Below are 19,595 nucleotides of genomic sequence, written 5' to 3' on the forward strand. Positions count from 1 at the left end.
TTACCTAAATACGGCAAACGAAATTGTTCTAAAATAATGTTATTGTAACATACTAGTCCTGGTTTTTGTGATGCCTATTACTTCACTGACCTTCTTAAACAAAGATGTCTTGATATGAATGCAGTTCCATTGGTACCTTATCAATCCAACTATTGGTCAGATTTTCGGAAGCGATATGTGGTTCCTGATTTGGTATGCTATAGAACATCTTTACACTGTAGTATTGCGTATTATGCTTCGGGTCACATATCTAGTAAGTAATCTATGACGACCATGATGTATCTGTTACCGTTGTGAGAATAGTGCTGTTACGTTGAATACAATTCTTTAAAATGACGCTTATACTGCTGTATTCGTCCATAATTTCTCGTCCCTTACTAACGGCACATATCAGGCATTTCTTGCACCAATCTTCTACACCACTTCTACTTCGTAATCAATAAAATCGCTTGTGTACCTTCCCTATAGTCTTCGTAAGGCCGAATTATCCTTTGCCATGGATTACTTCTAGGACTTCTGAAACTCTGCTCTTCAGAAGCACCACCTGAAGCTTGTTTCTCATTTCAACCAGAGTTCCCCACGTGGTTTTCAAAATGCCACAGTCCGAAATAAGACAATTCCACTGAACCCAACAACTTTTGATGTCTGACTTAAGTGACTCACGTTGGTCCACGATGGTCTTAAGATTTCGGATCATTTCCATTTCATTATTGGATAAGTATATTCATCCTTCCCCTGGTCTTCAATTAATTCATTATCTTCCCAGAATCCCTCAGGCTGAAGAGTGGGTAAATTACAACAAATGATGCCAGTCCTGCTTTGTTCTCCACAGATGCTCGTCAACGAACGAATTTCTGTAGTCGCTGTGCATAATATTCTTTAGGTCTCTTTTTAGAGTAACCACTTCAGCGAGATGTAGTCCGTCCTTAAGAGTAACTTAACATCTCTGCAAGTATTTGTGGAAACAGTTTTGGACGGGTGACACAGTAGTTCCACTCCTTCTTCGAGCGTTTTACTAATGTACCTGACGACCTTTAAAGAAAAGGCCCACTGAACTGTGGGTATACCGAGATTTGAGCTTCAGATATATTTAAGTTTTCAAATGCTCTTTAGTATCCAGGTGTCCATAAGAATGAGATTTTTTTCTTCTGTTTTATGTACCGGTCGGGATGTATGAGCAATGATCGTGTGTATCTAAAATAGTAGGAGCAATGCCTCAAAAAGCTGTAAGTTCGTACCAACCTCGTAGAACATCTATTTTGTCAGGATCGGTTTTAATTCCTTTGGTTTTAAAGACTACACTGTAAATTCTGTATCAAAATCGATGGTACGACGGTTCATAGAGAAGACATACCCCTCTCGTACTTCCTAACGAAAGTAAAACTGTAGAATTAGATATGCCGAACAATGAATATAACAATAAAAGCTTGAAAGTTGACAATCTAAACACTCTTTAAGACTCATATATCACATACATCTCTCGCGTTCAATTAAATAATAGGAATTAAATGATTTGTTAAGTTCCAACAATTGATCATGGCCTACTACCTACTAATTGGATATACAAAAGAAATATCCATTAAAGGATAGTTATAAATAAATAAACAGGATAAAGGGAAGGATATTTAACTTTAAGTGTGGGGAAAGAATTTCTTTTTATAGACACGGCTCCGACAAGAAATATTAATCCCTGATTTTCAAAAAATACACATAAAACTTTAAGAGGCTTTCAATTATAGCCAAGGGTTGGTACTTAATAAATTCCAGGAAGAAGACAAACTGTATTTGGTCCGCCACTAAAACTAATGATTTTTTTCTTTTACTATTAGAATTCTCATTTCGAGGACATTTATCTACACTAGATGACTTTTAATTAGAAATATACGTAAATAGATAATATTAGAAAAGGTGTGATGGCTATAAATTTTAATAACCACTTTTATTTCTAGGATACATTACTATACAGATACGAAATACCCTCTAGTCAGTTAGAAGACAGATCAATTTTGGTAACTCCAATTGTAGATGTCCGAGATGACAAATGTAAGGATACTTTCGTATATGTCGCAGATTGTCAAACATTTTCCATCATTGTTTACAACCCGCGATTGGGAGTTTCATGGAAAGCGACTGACAAGACAATGTACCCTTATCCTAACTTTGGAACCTACGATATTCAAGGTAAGAAGCTTGCACTTTAAGTGGTCAAAAACGCAAAATAATACAAATTATAATTCAAAAAATGTTAATAAAGCTCATTTACAAGAGGCATTTCGTGTGGTAGAGGTAATCAAGAATTATATGAATTTTAGCCAGGGATTGCGTACTGATAAAACTTGGCCCGTTCATTGATGTCTACCAATTTGTACCACCTAAATGCATTCGCCGTCACTGTCTTTAATCCATCAGTGGTTGCATTCAGTCAGTTCACTATTTTCATAATGTACAATCTAAATGCAGTAAGGTTCATGTCAATATAAACTACCTATATGTTGAATGCGCGGTACAGTCTCACATTAAAGTAGCCACTCCATTTGAAATTCATAAAAATTTAAGTAAGATGTCATACCTATGAGTATCTACCTCTTTTTTCATCAGTCCTAAAACTGGTTGGATACGCATTTTCCCATTTATTTAATAAATACTTTTTATTGAGGCTTTGTTAACCTTTTCATTTCACACTTTGATTGTTTGCACAAAATTTTCAGGAAATAGCTTCGACTTAATGGATGGAGTATTGGGCATGGCTCTTTCACCTTACAAGCCCGGAAGTGACAGGAAACTTTTCTATCACGCCATGTCCAGTGGAACAGAGAACTTTGTTTACACATCAGATATCAGAAATCATACCAGGTTTTACAGCGATCCTGAATCATCCCCAGAAATATTCAGTGTAAGCTTTCCATACACAAAAATCATAAAACCAACCACTTGTAATGGTCCAGTTATTCAACTTAGCAAAGCTTAAATTACAACCAACAATTATTTTTTAAAAAATGTTTCATTCCATTATTACAAAAATCAAAAAAATAAATATTTGTCATCATACGTACGCAGATAAGTAAAAGTGTTTGCTTATTTTTTCGAATAAAATGCCTTTAGAGTAGTTTTGGTTAAAAAAGAATTGTTATTATAAACAAATGTCGTAATATAATTTATACTGTAGGTGTACAAAGGAACAAGGCCATCTCAAAGCGCAGCCGAAGCCATCGACAAAGACGGAATTGCATACTTTGGTTTAATGCACGAAACAACATTAAATTGTTGGAATACTGCTACTGAATATGGTCCGGAAAATATAGACACAATTTCTTATAACCCGAAGACACTGCAGTTTATCAGTGGGATTAAAGTAAGTTATCTATGGAGAAAAAAGTTAAACACATACAGGCACTTATTTAAGTGGAAGGATTGAAATTTCAAACCCCCTTCCCCACACACACTTAATTTGAAACATTGTATTACACCCTTCATATTATTTCGAATACAAAACGATCTTAATCTAAAAAAAATCTGTACTAAAAAAATATTGTACATACACAAGTGCTATGCACCCCTTGTACGTAAAAACATTGGCCCCCCAAAATTAGAAGTGTGCAGGAGTTTACAGTCTGGATACAGTTTAAAACTTTTCATCAAAGTTTGCCTAATCTCCCATCTACATTTTGCTATAAAAGTTCTATGTAAAATGGCCGAGCAACTATATTATATCACCATCTATAGGCATTCACTGCTATTTCGTTTAGAAGGTCCTCACCAAGGTCAGCTTCCATAGACCTTACTTATCAAGTATGAAGTACTCAAGTATATATCCCACTTCAATAATTTTCTATCAAGTATTCTGTATTCATCCAAAAGCGATAAATCACTGGAGAGTTTCAAGGAAACCAAAGGCGAAACAACCGCTACCTCATATACTTCTTCTGGTGGTGAAAACAATGCACTCTTTTTAACCGTGAATCGATTCAATTTTGGAAATACTTTTTTAAATACATCAGTTTGTATAAGGGAGGTTACACTGTTTTTGGTAATAAATAATGCTTTATTTAAAAAGTCATAAAAAACATGTCACTAAAATTGTTGCCCATCGCTAGCAACTACTTTTTCCTATTTTCTGACAGTATTTGAATTTCATGTCAGAAAACGACATGTCCTTTGAGGCTATCCAAGAATTGGTCCTCTTCTTGGCATCTTCATAGGAATGGAAGTGCTTATCGGCCAAGTCATGTGTTATCAATCGGAACAAGAATAATCTAATAAACTGTCTGGTGAACATTGCGAGTGGGGTAGGACATTCTATTTCAGCGTTTCAAATTAAGTTTTCGCCGATTTTTCAACATGTGGTCGAGCATTGTCATGTAGCAAAATGCATTAATTGCAGTTGATAGATAATAATAGATCAGTTCGGTTTGACCAGCTCATAATAAACTATACTCTGCTGATTCCATCCTTATTCCAAATTAACCTTAGCCGACCATGTTCCTGCATGTATGGGTTTACCTCACGATATTTTAGATTTCTACTTTTCATCGTCAGTCACGATACCATGCAAAACTCCTTTTGTAACGTTGAAGCAGCAATTCATACGTAAAAAACGTCGTTCGACTTCTCTCGGTTTCAACGTGTACGACATCTAATACGTATGTTTGCTTCTGAAACATTCCTAGTGCTTTTACACTTTACCAAACTGTCGAGTCATCTACTCTTAATGATTTTGCATATTCAGCTTTCAGCTAGTGTCTGAGATGAATCTTCACGAAGAAATGCTTCCAATTCTTAAGTTTTTTCGGTACGTCGGAGCGTTCTTTATCTTTAACATCAAAACTGTGGTGTATGGACTCTTAACAAACTATTATTTTTACATACACATGCAGTGAATTTTAAGCTCACTTAATGTATTCAATAGATGCATTTAAAATTGATATCCACATCTGGTGGTTTGATAAATTTTTGACTAAATGTTAATATTATCTACTCAAAATTCAAGAAGTATTTTAAGAAATTTGGAACAAAGATGAAATGTGAAATACCTAGATACTAAAATTAAATGTAGATCTTTTCAAAAATTAGCAGTACAAGAATGAAAATTATATCATTCAAAATACTCTGTCATATATTTGCTCAAAATAAAAATCAGTCGTGTAAGCTGCCACTAAGGCAGGTGAAAACAACATAAAAAGGTATTGCATCGGTCGGAAAGCGATCTGATTACATGCGAATACGTACGACTTTTATATTTGTAATTGATGTGATATTTCAACACATGCGGAAATATTATTAATAAAAAGGCATGCTTTATTACACGTACACATACTATGTGACCCGTCAGAAGGATGGAGGGGGTTTTCAAAAATACCACGCTTGTTCACAAGGGCGAGGGAATTTTAGGCTTTGTTCACATATCCTGTTAGAAAATATCGTACTCTTTCGCTTTTGATCTATATTTAAAACTTTCTGTGTGCAAAAAAATTATTTAAAACCATATTTATGAACACTACGTGAAAACTAGAAAGGATGGGGGGGTCTTGGCATATACCACGGGTAGTCATCGAGGGGGCGGGGAGGGTAAAAAAACTATAAAAAAATAGGTCACGTAGTATGGGTGCGTTCCCTTAGTTATCCAACAAATCAACATTCAAAACCGACTAACGTAATTTACAGTATTTCTCTTTTTGTCAACAGGTAATTACCAATCCTTTACTAGGTTATCAAGAATTGTGGTTCATTTCAAACAGATTTCAAAAAGTTGCAACAGACACATTGTCGACGTACGAGATAAACTTCAGAATCCAGACAGCACGTGTCGACGACGTATTAAAAGGAACTAAATGCAAAACGTGGTCATCTTCAAATTATTACCCTTCTACAACAGTACAGGGTAGTTACGGCTTGTATAAGCCCCGTGGTTCTTCCAAATCTCTGCCATTACGTGTAAATAACCAAAACGGTGATTCATTGGTATTTGTTAACTAATCGTTACTTACTTACTTATAGTATATAACCATATGAGTACTATTTTTCACGAGTCAAGACAGACATGTCAGTAATTCAATGTAGCCAACTTAATTTTTGATTCTTATTAGACTCCACTCCACTCTTTTGTACTGTATATGGAAGCGTACGGTTGGCAATACTGAATCTCATCAAAAGAATATGAAACTAAATTCTAAATCGATTTATAAGCATATGCATGTATAATACTTGACTCGTAAGTAAAATAAAGTATGTAATTTGATAGTAATATTAAGGTAATAATAATAATTCATGAGAATAAAAGCGCCATATAGTTTTTAGGTACATAACTGATTTCGTTGTCTATTGTACATATCTTATAATTTCACTTGTTGCGAACGCTTCTATTTATTAAATTTTGCTTGCTAGTCGTTATTGTCACATTGAACTAGTCTGTGTATAAGTAAATGAGAATAATTAGATGAATTATTGGTGAATCTTTTACAATTCGTACCTACATATGGTGATGTCATATAAAAATTGATAGATAATTTGTAAGATAGTTTAGATGCATTGTACATGTAAAACTTAATGCAAAATAAATAGTCAAGAAAAAATAACAACCGTAAAAATCATTTATTACATCCCCTTTTAGATCCATAGTAAATTAGAAATCTTTACGCTCTGTTCTCTGTCCACCTATATGACACAACCCGCTCAAGCCCTCATTTATCCGAAAAAATTAAGGGAGAAGATGAAATATGTGTTGACCACAGTATGGCGTGTTTCGATAATGGTTTGCAGTACAATGACTCGAATACTCAAACTGCGATTGTCTTCTACTAATCGCAAAATAATTTCGTTAGTACCGATCTGTCGTCTTTGCTGGCACCTTAGTGCGGAACCACCCTTCATGTATGATTTCGACAATGCATTTTTATTGAACCGTCTATATGTGGCAACCGTGCACAAATACCTTGATTTTTGCTTGATATTTTCAAAATAAACTTATTTTTGTATTTTGTGGTAAAATAGTAACTTTTCCAATCAAATGGTAACTACGGAGTGCAGACAACTACTAATCGACGTTACGTGCAATTGACCTGTCTGCGTGCCAGCTGCTCCGAAGGTCACGAGTAGGTACGTATGTTTCGTGACTTGACGCATGCGAAAACGATGGGCGATAAGAGAGGTACGAAGTACCTAACGTGCATCAATTCGATCGTTGTAGGGAAGTATAAGCCCTGCGTGTCATACGTCATAATCGTCAAAAAGATAGATGTAACAGAAGCTCTCTTCCTTTATAGGTATGGCACTTATGTGCGACCTATGCAAACACTGCTTAGGTATTTTCGAATTACTATTAATCGTTTAGTGTATCGATATACATGGTATGTAGATGCTTGTTAAAATATTGTTGGAAAACTGCTAAATGTTCCGTCCTCAAGAAAAATTTTGACTTGACTTGGTAATTTTTATATATACAATACACATATACCACTGACTACTGCTGTCTTTCTTTCATTCGCGCATCTTATACTAATAATTAAATTACAAAACGTTTTAATAGAAAAAAGTAAAATTTATTTGGTGCATATTATTAAATATAGTCAGCCTTGGAGGAGATTATGTTGAGAAATAAAAAAAAAAAATTTTTAAAAACCTTGTTTTTCTTGGTCANTCTTTGATGAAGAGAATGTGTATTACCTTTTTAATAACTTCTTGAAGCATAGAAAATAAAATAAAAAAAAAAATTTATGTATAATCAGTCTTTTAAAAGTCCATCTCGGAAAACATTAACTTTACAAAAAAACTTAAGACCTTTTTTATCGAATTAAACCAAAGAATATAAAAAAATTATTCCGGTCAAGAAAGTTGGTTTATTTTTAAACAATCGAGATTTAAACAATACCCGACAGGGTTACCGGCTGGCAACCTATATCGTTGTATTCACAGGAGAATCTTCCGAACTAAATTGCGTTAAAAAAGATTTATCTGTCTAATTTTTCCCACTCACCCGCTCATATTGCCTGGACTAATACATATTCTGCCTGTCCCTAAAATTACTTGTTAAAAAATTGTTGCTGAATTTATTTAAAAACTTGACCGCGTTACAGATATTATTACAAAATTTAATATCAATAGACAATTATGTATGATCGCATTATTTTTAACACAATAAACATTAAAAACCCAAATGTTATTTTAAGAACAATTTTCTAATGGTAAATACAAATTAATTGCAAGTATGTATTCATATAAAGTTAGCGTCAAAATCTAAAAAGGAAAATTTACAATTCTTATATATAAATTATTAATTCATCAATAATTACCTAGTATTAAGTACCATTTAATGAGCTTTTAAATAATAAATACTACTTATCGTTAAGCCTTTCAAATTATTAATTCTGAAATAATTTTAGTTATTAATTGTGGTCACAAAAACTTTTATTTCGCATACATATATAGTTATTGCCAGTAATCCAAGTCGTCTATATCAAAGCAGTTCTTAGAAATTTTTTCATTTTGGTTGACAAATAAATACCTAAGTAAAATTAAATTATGTGTAATATTTAAAAAAAACTGCCTTTTTTAAGTTCAAATTATTATTTGTGTTATTAAGTAGTAATATGTATTATCCCCGAACTCAAGGCGTTTTGAGTTAGATCACAACTTTAGGTGTTTCATTCCCATCAGCCATTAAGGCCCTCTTCAGCTTCCTTTCAGGAATCGTTGAAATGAGAAAGATGAGACGGACGAAATGAAGACAGAAGAGAATGAAAAATTATCTGTAGAATATTATGTAGGTACTGCCCCAGCATTTGTCTAGCTGATCCAAGGAAAATAGAGGAAAACTTGGACTAAGGCAGAAGGACCCGAAATCGAGTGGCATCCTCCTGAAAGCTAAGCAATGATCTAAACCTCTAGGGCGTGCCGCTCGGATGAGTTATGGCGGATTATATACTAGGGTCAATTGAAAAGTCCCCGGCCTGACACATAGATGGCGGCACCAGAACTAAATCCATATGATTTTCAGTTAGTCCTAACCTTCAAAAGACGCGTCTATAAATTTGACGGCTGTCGGATCATTAGTTTGTGAATTATAGCATTTTTAGTGAAGCAACTTTTGTTATTGTGAAAAAAATGGATAAAAAGGAATTTCGCGTGTTGATAAAATATTGCTTTTTGAAGGGAAAAAATACAGTTGAAGCAAAAACTTGGCTTGATAACGAATTTCCGGACACTGCCCCAGGAAAATCGACCATCAAGGATTGGTATGCTAAGTTTAGACGTGGTGAAATGAGCACCGAAGACGGTGAACGCAGTGGACGCCCAAAAGAGGCTGTTACGGACGAAAACACTAAAAAAATCCACAAAATGATTTTGAATGACCGTAAATTGAAATTGAATGAAATAGCAGACACTCTACAGATATCAACGGAACGTATACATCAGATCATTCACGAATATTTGGGTATGAGAAAGCTCTGTGCAAAGTGGGTGCCGCGCGAACTCACTTTTGACCAAAAACAACGACGAGTTGATGATTCAGAGCAGTGTTTGAAGATGATCAAGTGTAATAAACCCGAGTTTTTGCGTCGATATGTGACAATGGATGAAACATGGCTCCATCATTTCACTCCGAAGTCCAATCGACAGTCATCGGAGTGGACTGCACACGATGAACCCGCTCCAAAGCGTGCAAAAACGCAACAGTCGGCTGGCAAGGTTATGGCGTCTGTATTTTGGGATGCGCGTGGAATAATTTTCATTGACTACCTTGAAAAAGGAAGGACCATCAACAGCGACTATTACATAGCGTTATTGGACCGTTTGAAGGACGAAATCGCCGAGAAACGACCGCATTCGCAGAAAAAGAAAGTCCTGCTTCATCAAGACAATGCACCGTCTCACAAGTCAGTGAAAACGATGGCAAAAGTTCATGAATTGGGCTTCGAATTGCTTCCGCATCCACCGTATTCTCCAGATCTGGCCCCCAGCGACTACTTGCTGTTCTCAGATCTCAAAAGAATGCTCGTTGGGAAAAAATTTTCGTCGAATGAAGAGGTGATCGCCGAAACTGAGGCCTATTTTGAAGCAAAGGACAAATCGTACTAAAAAATGGTATCGAAAAGTTGGAGTATCGCTATAATCAGTGTATCACCCTTGAAGGGAATTATGTTGAATAAAAAAAACGAATTTTGCAAAAAAAATGTGTTTTACTATTTTAGGCCGGGGACTTTTCAATTGACCTGTTACTTGTGGTTTTACATTGTTACTTTTATGGAACTTAAGGCATCTTATTGGGTTGTAAGGAATTTAACAGCTACAATGGCAAAAAAGAAAGCTGGCCGCGTCCCTGCCACTCAAATATTTCAGTGGCCACTGTGTAGAAGAATTTCAAAAGGACTTCCATTTCTGAATCCAAACCTACAACTTTTACAATGCACGTAATGAGGAGGGAGTATGAGTTAGGTCAGGTGTGGGGGTTCTACGTGGAGGAGAGGGCTCAGATTTCAATAAATATTGCATTACATAATTTATGGACATCCTTTAATGGTATAGTTTATGGTTTGCCAAAAGTTATGTTAACGGAGCCTTCGGTTACTGTTTCATCCCTTTACATTACCCATTCAAACAAAGTGCATTAGTTTATTTACATTTATGATAAACATTACATGTTTACTTGTTTATTATACTAGGTGAAAATGAATCTTTGATGAAGAGAATGTGTATTACCGGAAAATCAAACACATATAGAACGCATATCTATACACTTTCACATCATTTAGTTTAAGCGCGCAAACTTGCGGCAATAACAGTCAGTGTGTAAGAGTTGCAATAGTCGGTAGTTTATACTGTAACTACACTCCGTGAAATAACAGAACTAATATAAAACAGTGTTTGTTTATTATTGTAAAAAAAGTCTTCAAAGAAAAATTAATTTGAGGTAAGTTTTGAAATCAATTACATTAAGAATACCTATTGTTGAAAGTTAAAAAAAAATTGGTAAAATAAGTAGGTACCTACCTATTTCTTGTATGTTGGTAGATACTTCGTGAATAGTTTCTTTGAACATTCGACTATTTTCCATTTTTATACTTTTGCGATTAACCAAAGGTAACTGGGATGAAATTTTGTTTTATTCTTTTATTTTTCGGGACATTTCTACGTGTAGGTATTTAATATAGGCAAAATTTTGGCTGATACGTTTACTTAAAATCCATGAGGGTTTTTTAATATTCCAAAATGCTTGTTTTTTAAATATATGAAAAATCCTGTGACATTGTTCGTTACTGAATAGTGGATTAATATGCAATATTAATTTGAAATAATTTTTCCGATTTTTTATTTACCCACTACAAACTACATCAAATTAATGGGTGAAGAACTGTTGCTGTTGTCATACTCCCCGCCGGGAATCGAATCCGGGACCTTTGGCTTTACGCACCAATGTTCTACCACTAAACTGCGAGAGGCGACAACAGCAACCACGACCAACCGACCTACAAGGTTAACGATCCGTCGGTTTTTTATTAACTTAATTTAGTGGTAGAACATTGGTGCGTAAATCCAAAGGTCGCGGGTTCGATTCCCGGCGGGGGTATAACAACAGCAACAATCCTTCCCTCATTAATTTGAGGTAGTTTGTAGTGGGTAAATAACAAATCGAAAAAATGATTTCAAATTAATATTGCTTGTTTTTTGTTATTTATTTTAATTTCCTCCCAAAAGTAATGTATTCTTGCAATTGGAGTTGTTGCATTAAAATACGACGAAAAATACAAATTTGATTACAAATAAATATTTAAACACCCGTTCCATTCAATTAGCAAATTGGGAACTTGAAGTAGACAAAAAATATGCACATATAGAACAGCGTTTATTACACACGCTCTTTAATTTATTTAGACATAATCTGTATATAATAAAAGTAAAGACATTAGTATGTGTGTGTGTACAAAATGCTCCATTAATGTTTCTATTCGTGTTGCTAATTTTAATTAGATATTGTAAATTGTAATTAACTTTTGAAATAACGCCACAAAACCGAGAGGTTGTTAATAATGTCACCTCATGAAATCTAATATCATAATTACATGAATTGAGTTTCAAAAACGAAACCACTAGAAAAAATTTCATTAAAAGTGAACCGTTTAATGCATGTCGAACGCGCATTAACTCAATGTCTCTGCTCACCCAATCAAAAAAACATTGATTCATTTTAATGCATATCGCATCGTTCCAATTTCTTCACTATTTTTTTTTTCTTTTGATAATGATCAACTCATTGGTTTCTTTTCCACATCTTACCTCGAATCATACCAAATCTATTAAAGTCTAATACGTGTAATTAATAATTAATTAAATATAAACATTATTGGGACATCAAATAAAATAACTGTGAAACTTCTAATTCAAATAACTCATTGACTTCTTTTCAATATCTCAAATCAAATCATACCAAATCTATTAAAATCTTCAATGCGTACAATTGATAATTAATTGAATGTACGGCGTGAAACATGGACTGTGGGCGCGGCGAAAAAGAAAAGGTTAGTAGCGTTCGAAATGTGGTGTTACAGGCGAATGATGAGGATACCATGGATAGAGAAGGTTAGGAATGAAGAGGTATTAGAAAGAATATGAGAACAGAGGACTCTATGGAAGTCAATAACAAATAGGCGAGATAGGTTAGTAGGATACCTTCTCAGGTATGTAGGTTTAGTCAGAGACTTATTAGAGGCAGAAACGGAAGTTAGGAAGAGTAGAGGTAGACCTAGATTAGATTACTGTTCGCAAATAGTTAAGGATATGGGTTGTTCTAGTTTTAGGGAAATGCGAAGTTTAGCTCAGGATAGGAAAGAGTGGAGGTGCGTGTCCAACTAGTGTTAGGGCTGACGACCTTATGATGATGATGAATGTAACATTATTGGGACGTCAAATAGAATAACTGTGAAACTTCAAACTCAAATAACTCATTAGCTTCGTTTCCATATCTCTCATCAGATCATACCAAACCTGTTAAAACCTTTAATGCGTATAATTGAAACATCATTCGGACGTCAAATAGAATAGGTAACTGTGAAATTTCAAACTCAAAAAACACATTGATTTTGTTTACATATCTTATATCGAATCATAACAAATCAAAATAGAAGATAGCGGACGGTAGAATCACTTTTAACAAAAAGAAGCCACTTCTATATTCGGGAACGGTTAACCTAGAAATACGAAAATGATTGTCAAAAGAATATGTCTGGAGCACGACTCTGTACGGCGGAAAGAAAAGGTTGGAAGCGTTCGAAATGTGGTATTAGACCTGAATAATGAGGATACCGCGTATAGAAGTTAGAAATGAGGAGATATTAGAAAGAATAGGAGAACAGAAAATTTTGGACGCATGGGAAGTTAAGCTAATTGTTCTAAATGTCTCGCACCTATCCGCGCCTCTCTTTTTAGGTATGGTACTTGTATCCCATCTACACCTGGCGCCTTATTATTTTTTAAGTTTTTTAATGCTACATCGAACTCTTCTCTCATAATGGGATAACCTAGCTCATCTAACTCCACACTATCTTCCTTCTCTAATATATCTCCTAACTCAGGGCCTGCGTAAAGGTTCTCTAAATATTCTTTCCACCTATCTGCCTTTTCTCCAATTTCTATCAAAATGACCCCTTCCTCGTTTCTTATATTATTGCTACTGTATCCTACCTCTCTAAAATTCCTTTTACCTACTTTTTACCTACTTTAAACTTTTCTTCTACTTCTTTACAGCTCCTATCAATCCACTGTTCCTTAGCTGCCCTCTACTTCCTAATTAGGGATTACATTGAAATAATTTACCCAATTTTTCATCTGTTGATCTTTGTTGGATAAGGAAAATCACGGATACATACGCAATTGCATTGCATACTTTACGCATTCTAAATGAAATTATTCATAGCGCAAATAATACAATAATAAGTAAGCAATAAATTAATTAACATGATAAAATCACTAAATACATGGTTTATAGGTTAATTACTAATATGCATGCAATATTAGCATGGTGTACTCGTATACATATGCATATGAAGATATAATACACATATGCGCTCCAATTGAATAAATTAATAACTAATTTATGTTTTAAACACATTAAATTAATAATATAATAAATAATCTCTGCCCAAAACTAGCTCAATACAACGATTTATCTAACTTGAAATCAACACTTACATATAACATTGACTTTTAAATTAATCGTCAGATTCTTTCCCAACTCTAAACTTTACAACAAAAGTCAAAATTGTTTTATATCCATACACTAGGCTTCGGGAAAGCCCTATTGAAACTGAATTGAAATTTTCCAGGGTGGAATTCGATACATCCATTCTATAATGGATAAAGGGAAAATTTTAGATTCTCACGTAAAGGATTAATAACGACAGTTATTGTCCGATCTCAAAATGTTTTGCGACGTACTTGAAAGAAGTAATTGGGTGACATTAAATTAAACTCTTCGATAGATAAAAGGATTGGTGTATACCACTTGTACATAATTTTATTTGATTGCTACTCAGGATTACGGGATTGCCATGTTGTTACGTTTTCCGACTTTCCGATATTTGAAAACGTATTTGCGATTGATAATGCACGATTGTATTTGTTTATGGATTGTTCATAATATATTTGCGTGTCAGTCTTGGTGAAGCTTTCCTTAGGATTAGTGGACTTGCATGAGTGTTGAAGCCAGTTTTCAGTTGGTTTGTACATTCTTTACTTAAATCCCCTAAGTGTGAGAAGTTGAGGTCTCTGTAGACATAGTTATTTGATATGTAATATGCGGCACTAGTGATTTTTACAGGAGTTTCGTTTATTTGGGACTTTATACTGGTTAGCTAAATGTTGTTACAGAGTTTCCATATTCGACATCCGTAAATGATTGATTGATTAGGTGGATTTTGTGTTATATAGATGCAGTTTGTTAATGTTTTGCAGTAGAGGGTGGATTTCAAACATCTTCTGTTTATAGCGTTTGATGATTTTGTTTGTGTGTGGCGTCAACGAAAGGTGTTTGTTCAGAATGATGCCAAGGTATTTGATGTTTTTTCAGTCAATGGTTGAATCTTCACATTCAATTTTAGGAGGTGGATATTTATGTCGCTTTCTTTTTTTGGCAAATATTATTGCTTCAGTTTTGTTAGTGTTAAGGATGATCGTTATCTAGTTAACCATTTGGTTATGATTTCGATGTCTTTTCTAACGCTTTTGAGATATTGCCCAGTCTTCTTGTTGTGTAGGTGATTTTGATTGCTGTCTCGTCGGCGAACTGGGCGATTTTGGATTTTGTGGTTGTTGGAATATCAGCCATATATAAGTTAAATAACAATAGACCAAGAACTGATCCTTGTGGCATTCCTGCTACAATTTGTCTTTTAGTTGACAGTTGATTTTCAATGATAGCAACTTGTTGGTCAGGTAGCTGTGAATAATTTGTATAAAATTTGAATAGTAATCCTTCGTGCCATATTTTGTCAAAGCTTTTTCAACGTTTAAGAATGTTGCTTCGGTGGAATGTGAAAGGTCAAAGCCATATATGATATCTTGTCATAGTATGGTTGCCTGGTGTGTTATTCTTGGTTGTAGTAATAGTAGTGATTGATGTTGATAGATGAAGGCAGACTTATGGGCCTGTATCCTAATGTGTTATCTTTTGGTTTTCTTTCTAAAGAATAAGGATCATTGTGTGGCGAAGTGTTGAAGTCAAATACAACTTTTGTTGTAGTGAAATGATATATAGCAACCCCAACCCTTTCTTTTCATTCCCCATACGGACTCAATCCGCAGTTTCTTTTTCAAATTTTTAAATTGCCTTATCTGGAAATAATAGGGACAGGGGAAGATGTATAAAAAGAGTTATTTATTTCTGTTTTTTTCTACAGTTTATATTATAATATTATCTGAAAGCACTAACTAGGCTAGCAACTGTGTAATTACAAGGGTACAATTTGCACATAGCTTTGAAAGTAGTATATTCCGGGAGGAGAAAGGTCCTATAAAATTTCACTGATTGGAAAGGAAGGATGTAGTCACCTTATTTTTAAGTATAGACTAACGCTAGGCTACACTGTTGTAGATTTTTAATTCTGTATAACCCAAGACGCCTTGAGTTTCAAGTTCTACGAACGTGATGGATACACGTAAAACTACCACTGCGCATGAACTGGTTTATCTGATTCAAGAATAAAATGTTTGGAATTTAAAACTAAAACGAATTTGAAATGTTTCTGCGAGGTATTCCATGTTTCATGAAGACTTGCATTTAATACCAGTCATGCAGAAAAAGATAGAAGATCTAAAATTCTAACTGGAAGAACTCATCAAAAAGTTACATAATCGACGTCTTTCATGCACTTCTGTACCTATTTAGGATAACAACAGGAGCAATTACAGATTGTGATCTATTTCTTTAGACCAAAAAGGGGTAAGGCATGGCTGTCCATTAAGCCCACTACTCTTCAATACTTAAATAGCGAACACAGGGAGATTTTTACTCTGGCATACTCTGATGACATGGTTATAACAGCAGAAACAAACGAGGAAACAGAAAAAATGAATCAAAAGTATAAGGAAGTAAGGGTTTATCGAAAAGAAAAGACAAATGGGAACGAAATTATTCACCTAACAATGACAAAACATATACAAAAAAGTAAGAGACAAGACTAGACAATAAAAATGATACAAGTATGGGGAACAGGAGAAAGGAAATTTGATGGTGACTTCGGAAGGAGAATGATGATGTTAAAACTGCATTAATGTAGACACTGGAAATATAGAGACCGGAAATAGAACTACAAAAGAAACACATAAGAGGTATCATAAGACCAGAGTGGTGTAGGTATACCAAAACACCTGGTAAGCGAATGAAGTTTCTGAACTATCAAGAAAAAGAAAAGAAAAACAAAAGGGACACTTCAAACTATAAAACAATAAAAACTACTCAGAATACGTAACATTGTCCAACAACGATGAGCTAAAGTACTTACAGCTAAGATAACAGCAAGAACAAAGAAGATCGCAAGACTCAGAGTGGGTAACGAATGGAAAGCTAACACGTATTGGATGAACAAATATAAAACATGTACAATGTGCTGAAAAGCACCAAAAACGGCAGAACATGTAATGATACCATGTGAACACACAAACCAAATGAAAGAATAAAAGACTTTTAGAAGAAGCAGAGGAGGCAGGAGATGAAGGGCATCAAATAAAACATTACTACCCTGGTACATAGCGGTTCAGTACACATAAATTTAATTTATGGTGGTCTGCGAAAGATTTTCTGTATTTTAGACAGATCAAAAAAGAATGTGCGTACTTTGTAGAATCTTTATTCCAGAGCCGGCAAAACTCCGCACCTAGCGCTCCTAGGTGTTCCTGCAAGGGCAAGTGGGAGAGGTATACAACAAATCTACTGTCGTTTTCCTTGTGAGCCAAAAAAGACTCTTTTTCTCCATAACCATAACCAGAAGGCTTGATTACGGAGGAAAAGGGACAGGTATCGCTCGTTTCTATATCTGTCTCTGTTGGGTACACTATACCAGTGTACCTGAATAGGGTTTTCTCAGGTGGTCGCTCCTAAGTCAAAGTTTAGCCTGCCGGACTTTATACTATGGTATAAATGCATATGTCTATTCTATTCACTTGATATGACGTTGCTGACATGAGGTAATTAAACTATTCACAGTTTCAACATTATACACAAACTGTGTCGGTATGGATCTAATAAATATGTGGGAAAAACGGATAAGACTACTAATTTTATATAGACGATGATACAATTAAATGCAATTTTACATTATCTTTTCAGAAAAAGAGAGTAGGGTATAACAAATGGGTGAGAATATACAACAATGGGATCCGTCTAGAGATCTGTTTTATGGTTCAAGAACAACAGAATACACCACTGCAGCAGACAATCATCGAAACCTAAATAATGGTAAGTATAATGGTATACATGTATAAGTACTACCCACATGCATAAAAAAGTGGTTCTTACAGTCAATTATTCTTACCAAAGTTGCTTCTTCGGTCATTTATATCCACGCTTTTATGAAAAATGCAGAAATATGCATCTCGTGATTTTTTATGTTCTTCCGATTAGAATTATGTCTTGCAGTTTTTATTGGATTAATAAAATAGTTTCTTTATATTGTTTTCAATTCACTAGATTGTTTTCTAAAATTATAATTTAGGAATGTGAAAACTGAAAGTCACCTTTGTAAGGCATTATTATGTTAGTCCAGCCCAGTTGTGAATAGTATAATAGTCGGCTAAAATAAACTTTTATAAAATAAACTAAACCATGGGTAGTAATGGGTTTATTTATGCGTACAACTTTTAGTGAACGTATTGATCAAATTTAATAAATTAAATGATTTACCTACTAGAACTTAATTGGAAGTGATTTTGTAACAGCATCATATACCTGTAGGTATCCATATCATTACAACTAACTTTACTAATTTTAAACTCATTTAATATTGTATAATAACTGCTGTCTATAAATTCTGAAAGTATCGGATGTGCCACTTTGATTGCTACAATTGAATATTTATTAAGGCTTTTTTCTATACGTTCGTTACAGTAATAATAATAAAATATGCAGTTTATAATAAATCTCCTAACAGTCCTCAAAAGAAAAAAATAATAACCGCGTTACACTCTCTTAATTATATTGCATGCAAATAAATATTTCAACTTTCTTGTGCGCTTTGAAATTGCAAATTGAATCCTGAAGTTATCATTGATGTAGCTATAAATATTAATATAAATATAATTAAGATAGATGCAAATATTGTACAGGGTGGTTTATAAATAATTAATAGGGCATAGAGCAACTACAAATTTGTTCAAAGCTGGGTAATGACGCTTTGAAAACGAACACTTCGCTGTCGATGTCACAGTAGATTACACGTGGAGAGTAAGACGGAAATCCCTCTTCAGTCTCCTCTCAGGAATCGTGGTAATGGTTGAGTAACAGTGAGAAAGTTAAAAAGGACAACATAAAGACAGAAACGAAGTGAAAGATTATTTATCTGTTGAATATTACTACTGCCCCAGCATTTGCCTAAGTGATCCAAGGAAGCTACAGAGAACCATGGACTAGGGCAAAGACCCGGAATCCAACCAGTGTACCCCCCGAATGCTAAACAAATGGTCTAAACCTCTAGGGTCTAGCCATATAGTTTAGTTCTAAACAATAGGTTTATGTTTTTGATATATTTTAAAATACGACATTTCACTACAATACCTACGAGTTCCCCGTTAAGTGTAGTGGCTAATTTGTACAGAATGTCATTGTGAAACCACAGTACACATATAATCTGTATCGGATAATGCCTAGTTCCCTCCCATATACCTGTTTTTAATTTGGGTGAAAATTTTCGGGATGTCGAATTCCCTCCTAATTATACATCAATTGCCTCCCAACGGCAGCGGATGTCCTTGAGTGCTAATTGCCACTATAAAGTCATAAAGAGTTGTTTAAATAATATAGCCTCACATCACATATTAATCTTAATATTATTCATATATTATAGACACCACAATAACAATAATAATTTTATCAGACTACCTTTCTATTAGTCAAA

The 19,595-nt window shown here is 34.4% G+C and overlaps 2 protein-coding genes across 5 annotated transcripts in view; both read left to right on the plus strand.

Moving 5' to 3' along the window:
• The window catches only part of LOC108733630 (major royal jelly protein 1), an 88,275-nt gene extending 81,709 nt beyond the window's left edge, over positions 1–6,566 (plus strand). For all 4 annotated transcript variants that reach the window (XM_025973442.1, XM_018464874.1, XM_018464872.1 and 1 more), the window contains exons 5-8: positions 1,950–2,181; positions 2,709–2,893; positions 3,167–3,352; positions 5,683–6,566. In XM_025973442.1, coding sequence (XP_025829227.1) covers positions 1,950–2,181; positions 2,709–2,893; positions 3,167–3,352; positions 5,683–5,973 — 894 coding nt within the window. In that variant the 3' untranslated portion in view covers positions 5,974–6,566. The remainder of the gene's footprint in view (positions 1–1,949; positions 2,182–2,708; positions 2,894–3,166; positions 3,353–5,682) is intronic.
• Positions 6,567–10,795: 4,229 nt separating this feature from the next.
• Positions 10,796–19,595, plus strand: part of LOC108733631 (protein yellow-like) — a 29,074-nt gene continuing 20,274 nt past the window's right edge. Inside the window, exons 1-2 of the mRNA XM_018464876.1 lie at positions 10,796–10,903; positions 17,813–17,941. Coding sequence (XP_018320378.1) covers positions 17,836–17,941 — 106 coding nt within the window. The 5' untranslated portion in view covers positions 10,796–10,903; positions 17,813–17,835. The remainder of the gene's footprint in view (positions 10,904–17,812; positions 17,942–19,595) is intronic.

Source organism: Agrilus planipennis, unplaced genomic scaffold (genome assembly GCF_000699045.2).
Source record: "Agrilus planipennis isolate EAB-ADULT unplaced genomic scaffold, Apla_2.0 scaffold67, whole genome shotgun sequence".
In the NCBI taxonomy this organism is placed as follows: Eukaryota; Metazoa; Arthropoda; class Insecta; order Coleoptera; family Buprestidae; genus Agrilus; species Agrilus planipennis.